This window comes from Chiloscyllium plagiosum, chromosome 39, assembly GCF_004010195.1.
Source record: "Chiloscyllium plagiosum isolate BGI_BamShark_2017 chromosome 39, ASM401019v2, whole genome shotgun sequence".
Taxonomy (NCBI): Eukaryota; Metazoa; Chordata; class Chondrichthyes; order Orectolobiformes; family Hemiscylliidae; genus Chiloscyllium; species Chiloscyllium plagiosum.
The window spans coordinates 9,689,699-9,696,178 of NC_057748.1; the positions used below are offsets into that span (position 1 = coordinate 9,689,699).

Here is a 6,480-nt window from a genome sequence, read left to right on the forward strand (position 1 = left end):
GTGGAACTGGTCCTCCCGGGAGCAGATCCGGCGGAGGCAGAGGAATTGGGAATATGGGATGGCATTTTTGCAAGAGGTAGGGTGGGAAGAGGTGTAATCCAGGTAGCTGTGGGAGTCGGTGGGTTGTAAAAAAATGTCAGTGTCAAGTCGGTCGTCATTAATGGAGATGGAGAGGTCCAGGAAGGGGAGGGAGGTGTCAGAGATGGTCCAGGTGAATTTGAGATTGGGGTGGAATGTGTTGGTGAAGTTGATGAACTGCTGAACCTCCTCGCAGGAGCACGAGGTGGCGCCGACGCAGTCATCAATGTAGCGGAGGAAGAAGTGGGGAGTGGCGCTAATGTAACTACGGAAGATGGACTGTTCTACATAGCCAACAAAGAGACAGGCATAGCTGGGGCCCATACGGGTGCCCATGGCTATCCCTTTGGTCTGGAGGAAGTGGGAGGATTCAAAGGAGAAATTGTTAAGGGTAGGACCAGTTCAGCTAAACAAATGAGAGTGTCAGTGGAAGGGTACTGTTGGGGATGTCGGGAGAGGAAGAAACGGAGAGCTTGGAGGCCCTGGTCATGGCGGATGGAGGTGTAGAAGGATTGGATGTCCATTCCCTAGCCCCAACTCCCCCATTTATCTCTCCACCCTGGGGGCTCCCTGCCTCTATTCCTGATGAAGGGCTCTTGCCCGAAACGTCGATTTTCCTGCTCCTCGGATGCTGCCTGACCTGCTGTGCTTTTCCAGGACTCTAATCTAAACTCTGAGGTTAAGTGATGTCTGATGCTGAAACTAAAGATGCTTCTGCAGCACGTGTGCAGTTACTTTGCACACACTTAGTGTTTCATTGTACTTCTGCACATAAATGTGCAGGCACTTTAATCCTCACTGTTCCGCTACCTGTGCCTGGGGTATTACTATAACCTTTGCACATTTCAGTGCTCACATCTAGACTATCGTACATCTGCATGTTACTATCCTCACAGCCAGGGTCTTATATCAATGCATGTTACTATGCACGTGTCTGGCTTCTTGTAGAACCTGTCTAGATTTTCTTGCTCACATGAGTGTATCCCTGCAGTCATATGTTCACCTGTCCCCTTGCTGTATCTATTTAAGCAGATATGTTCCCACAACTTAAGTCCAAGTAAGTCAATACACATGAGGCTAACACATGCATTTGCTAATAACGTTTGTTTTAAACCCAACAGATGTTTAGCCCACTAGTGTGTTTTCTATAGGAGTATTTCTTGAACTTGCAGCACTGATCTAACTCCTGGAAATCCAGCTACATAGACAAGCAACTTGTTTCTATTCTGAAGCAGTCATACTGGACTCAAAACATTAACTCTATTTCTGTCTCCGCAGATGTTGCCTGACTTGAGTCTCTGGCTTTCTGGTTTATTTAAATCCTGTTTGGATTGGATCACATTTTCTGATTTGTCCTATTCGAATTTAATGTGCGTGGAGGTCTGGCGAGTTTCGCTTTGTGTGTTAATTCCTGACACCAAGATCTGGTGAAATCACAAACTTGACGTGTAGATTACTGGAAAAATAGGTTTGCATTTTATTTGCTGCCTGTCTGTTCCCTGTAATCCACAAATGCAACCACTTGAATACTCTCTGACTGCAGCTTTAGTCTGTCTATTTAAGGAAGGATGCATGTGCATTGAAGGAAATAGAGCTAAAGTTGACCTGATTAGTCCCTGAGGTGAGAAATTTGCCCTACGATAGGTGTAGTCTGAGACTATATTCTCTAGCATTTAGAAGAATGAGACACAATGTCATTGAAGAATAAAAGATTCTGAAGGGGCCTGATAGAGTGGATGCTGGGAAATCATTTCCTGGTTCGTGGAAACTAGAATGTGGAGTACAGACTTGGGATAAGGGAATGGTTATTTTGGACGAAGATGGGAGAGGTTACTTCATCCAAAGGTTAATGAATCTTTGAATTCCCTATCTCAGGCTGTGGAAGCCTTAAGACTGAGATATTGTGGATAGGAAGGTGGAGTTGAAGCCCAGAATCTGTTTTGACCTTATTGAATGGGGGTGGGGGGGCAGGCTCAACACACTGAAAAGCCTGCTCCTGCTCCTATTCCTAAGTTGCAATGAGCATGGATTTGTTTGCTTTGTTCCTGTGAGAAGGGTTAGTCACTTTAGGTCCTGCTAATATAGGCTGGGTTACTGATGAAGGATCATGGAAAAACGTGGAAGCAATTCCACCGAGTGTGCAAAGGTTTTACATTGGGTTTTACATTGGAGGGTGGGTTGTTGGGGGACATGGACTTGACAAGGTAGTCACAGATGGAACGGTCTTTGCGGAAAGGGGTGTCTTCAAGGCCGAGATTGATAGATTCTTGTTGTCTAGAGGAATTAAGGGCTACGGGGAGAACGCTGGTAAGTGGAGCTGAAATGCACATCAGCCATGATTGAATGGCGGAGTGGACTCGATGGGCCGAATGGCCTTCCTTCCACTCCTATGTCTTATGGTCTTAGGGCTCGTGTAATAACCTGCCTGTTTGTTGGATTCTAGGTGGCAGGATGGAAGGGGAGGTGACTTTAGATTCGGTCTATCAAGCTGTCCAAGCTTTGTACCATCATCCAGAGCCACAGGGCAAAGAGAGGGCCTCAGCCTGGCTGGATGAATTCCAGAAATCGGTAAGTAAGTGCTTGGTTATTGATGCGTGGACCAGGCTTGTGTTTATTCATTTGTATATTGTCGTTGGTCAGAATTGAGTTCCTATTGGCAATTCAGCAGATAGGATTGTCAACTAGCATCAATACAAGAAAGAGATCCTGAGAGTAACCTGGAGTATATCTAACAAACGTCCAGATTTTTGGATCATAGTGTCACTAGATCAACAGTTTACTCCCTGCTTTCATGGTAGAGGTATGATACAACAATATTGGAGTTGCTAATTAATCACAGTCATCATAGAAATATAGGAGCAGGAGTAGGCCATTCAGCTCTTGGGGCTTGCTCTGTCATTCAATATGATCATGGATAATTATCCACCTTCTCCCACTTTCTCCCCATATTTGATCCCTTTAGTCCTAAGAACTATAACTACATTTTTGTTGAAAGGCCTGTGTTTTAGCCTCAGTAGTTTCCTGTGGCAGGGAGTTCCATAGGTTCACCACCCTCTGGGTGAAGAATTTTCTCCCCATCTTTGTCCTAAAAGGCCTACCCCTTATCTTGTGATCCTTGTTTCTTTTCTCCCTGGTCATTGAGAACATCCCTCCTGCAGCTACCTGGTCTAAATCTAGAATTTCAAAAGTTTCATTCCACTTCATTCTTCTAAATTCTAGTAATCTAGTCCTAATTGATCTAGTCCCTCTCTATATGTCAGTCCCACCATCTCAGGAATCAGTCTGGTCAACCTTCCCTCAATGGCCGGAACATCCTTCTTCAGATAAGGAGACCAAAACTGCAAACAATGCACCACGTCATACCGGAGCCCTGGACATTTGCAACAAGATATCCCTCCTCCTGTACTGGAATCCTCTCGCTATGAAGGCCAGTGAACCATTTGCACCATCACTGCCTGCTGCACCTGCATGCTTATTTTCAGCAATAGGTGCTTGCGGGCACAAAGGTCTCATTGCATCTCCCCCCTTTCCCAATTTATCCCTATTCAGATAATCTGTCTGTTTGTTTTCGCCACCAAACTGGTTAACATCACATCTATCCTCATTGCACTGCATTGGTGCAGTTACTGAACTGGTCCAAGTCAAACTGAAGCTTCTCTGCATCCTCCTTACAGTATATTGTCCCACACAGTTTTGTATCATCTGCAAACTTGGAGATATGACATGTCGTTTCCTCATCAGTCTCCATCAATGAATGTACCACAGGGTCAGGAGTATTTTGGAGCCAAATTCACCTGCTCCCTGTCATGTGTCACTATATGCACAGCATGTAATCTTTTTGAAAGAAACCCATCTGAAATCAGTTTGAATAAATCAATACTAACAACACCTAAGGGAGTCTTGTTTAATCCTGTACCTGCTGTCAAAGTGTGTAAATATTAACCAACTTCTTGTTGTCCCTTTCGGCCAGATGTTTTCGTGGCAGATCTCTGACCAGCTGCTGCGGCTCCAGCGTGACATCGAGTCATGCTATTTTGCTGCCCAAACGATGAAGATGAAGATTCAGTACTCATTTTATGAGCTACCCCCGGAGATGCACTCCTCACTCCGCGACTCTCTGCTCACGCACCTGGAGTGCCTGAAGGACCTGTCCCAGGCCATCGTCACACAGGTACATCGGGAAGTTAGCTCAACACTTGACTCACTCACCAAAGAATCTGATGGTGGCCTTTCAACCCCTGGGTCCCAGACTCCTGTCTAGTGCATATACAGATGTACCCCCACCCCGGCCTCACCTTCGTCTCCTTCCACCATTTCCTGCTCAGTTGGCATTCCGTTAGCATCAATAGCTTTGTTGCCATTCCTTGTGAATGGGTCTCGATAGCATCTGTAAGTTGTACACACTTGAGGAATGTTTTGCTGAAGCCCAATTCTGACCCCTACTGACACCGGTAGAATGTATGTAGGTTAGCTGCAGGAATGATCCCTTGCCCCCCCTCAAGCCTACAGTGCCATTTATTAGGAATGTAGCCAATAATATTTGGCGTCATCAACTTTCCTACCTACGCCCATAAACTGCAGAGAAGGAACTGGCATATTGGTAATATAACTAGAAACCTAGGCTCATGTTCTGGGGACCATTAACCATGGTTGACTGTCATTTACATTAGATTCCCGACAATGTGAAAGCAGGCCATTTGGCCCATCAAGTCCACACCAACCCTCTGAAGAGTAACCCACCCAGACCTTTTCCCCTACATTTACCCCTGAGGAATGGACTTAACACTATGGGCAATCTAGCATGACCAATTCACCTGACTTGCACATCTTTGGACTGCCATTTGGCCCATCAAGTCCACACCAACCCTCTGAAGAGTAACCCACCCAGACCTTTTCCCCTACATTTACCCCTGAGGAATGGACTTAACACTATGGGCAATCTAGCATGACCAATTCACCTGACTTGCACATCTTTGGACTGTGGGAGGAAACCGGAGCACCCAGAGGAAACCCACGCTGACACAGGGAAAGTGTGCAAACTCCACCCAGACAGTGACCCGGGGTGGAAATCGAACCTGTGTCCCTGTCGCTGTGAGGCAGCAGTGCTAACCACTGAGTCACTGTACTGATTCACTAATGTTCTACAAGGAAAGAAATCTGCCATCCTTACTTTGTCTGGCCCAAATGTGAATCCACACTCACATCATGGAAACAGACCCTTCGGTCAACCCGTCCATGCCGACCAGATATCCCAACCTAATCTAGCCCCACTTGCTAGCACCCGGCCCGTATCCCCTAAACCCTTCATATTCATATGCCCATCCAGATGCCTTTTAAATGCTGTAATTGTACCAGCCTCTGGCAGCTCATTCCATACACCGCCATCCTTAGGTTGTCCCTTAGGTCTCTTTTATATCTTTCCCTCCCACCCTAAACCTATGCCCTGTAGTTTTGGACTCCCCTACCCCAGGGAAAAGACTTTGTCTATTTATCCTATCCATGCCCCTCATGACTTTATAAACCTCTGTATGGTCACCCCTCAGCCTCCAACACTCCAGGGAAAACAGCCCCAGCCTATTCAATCTCTCCCTATAGCTCAAATCCTCAAACCCTGGCAACATCCTTGTAAATCTTTTCTGAATCCTTTCAAGTTTCACAACATCCTTCTGATAGGAATTGCATGCAATATTCCAATAGTGGCCTAACCAATGTCCTGTACAGCCGCTACATGACCTCCCAACTCCTGTACTCAATACTCTGACCAACAAAGGAAAGCATACCAAACGCCTTCTTCACTATCACTGCCCTCTGGGCAATAAGGGATGCAGTAAATGCTAACCTAGCCAGCAATGCCTACATTCCAAGAAAGAATTTTAAAAACACCCTGCCTCGCCTTGCAATTATGATTTTCTATCTCACTGGGACAGAGAACTCCATAGACTAAGGATCCTCGGAGATATTAAAATAAAACCTCCACACCATTCTTATGTTGCAGTAAGATCAAAGAAACTTATTCAGAAATGGATCTAATTGTACTGCAGCAGCTCATTGATGGTGGACTGAGCCTGAAATTTTGCATTGTGTATTTGGTACTGAGCTGAAAATGTGTTGCTGGAAAAGCGCAGCAGGTCAGGCAGCATCCAAGGAGCAGGAAAATCGACGTTTCGGGCATGAGCCCTTCTTCAGGAATGAGGAAAGTGTGTCTAGCAGGCTAAGATAAAAGGTAGGGAGGAGGGACTTGGGGGAGGGGTGTTGGGGAAATGCGATAGGTGGAAGGAGGTTAAGGTGAGGGTGATAGGGCGGAGTGGGAGTGGGGGTGGGGGCGGAGGCGGAGAGATCAGGAAGAAGATTGCAGATTAGGAAGGTGGTGCTGAGTTCGAGGGTTGGGACTGAGACAAGGTG

The 6,480-nt window shown here is 46.2% G+C and overlaps 1 protein-coding gene across 5 annotated transcripts in view; it reads left to right on the plus strand.

Annotated features, from left to right (window-relative positions):
* The window catches only part of LOC122542211 (transportin-3-like), a 61,134-nt gene that overhangs the window by 3,468 nt on the left and 51,186 nt on the right, over positions 1-6,480 (plus strand). For 4 of the 5 annotated variants that reach the window (XM_043679706.1, XM_043679703.1, XM_043679704.1 and 1 more), the window contains exons 2-3: positions 2,522-2,646; positions 4,049-4,249. In XM_043679706.1, the coding sequence (XP_043535641.1) occupies positions 2,530-2,646; positions 4,049-4,249 (318 nt within the window). In that variant the 5' untranslated portion in view covers positions 2,522-2,529. Of the gene's footprint in view, positions 1-2,514; positions 2,647-4,048; positions 4,250-6,480 lie in introns of all 5 variants that reach the window. The other variant, XM_043679705.1, reaches the window with a different exon arrangement.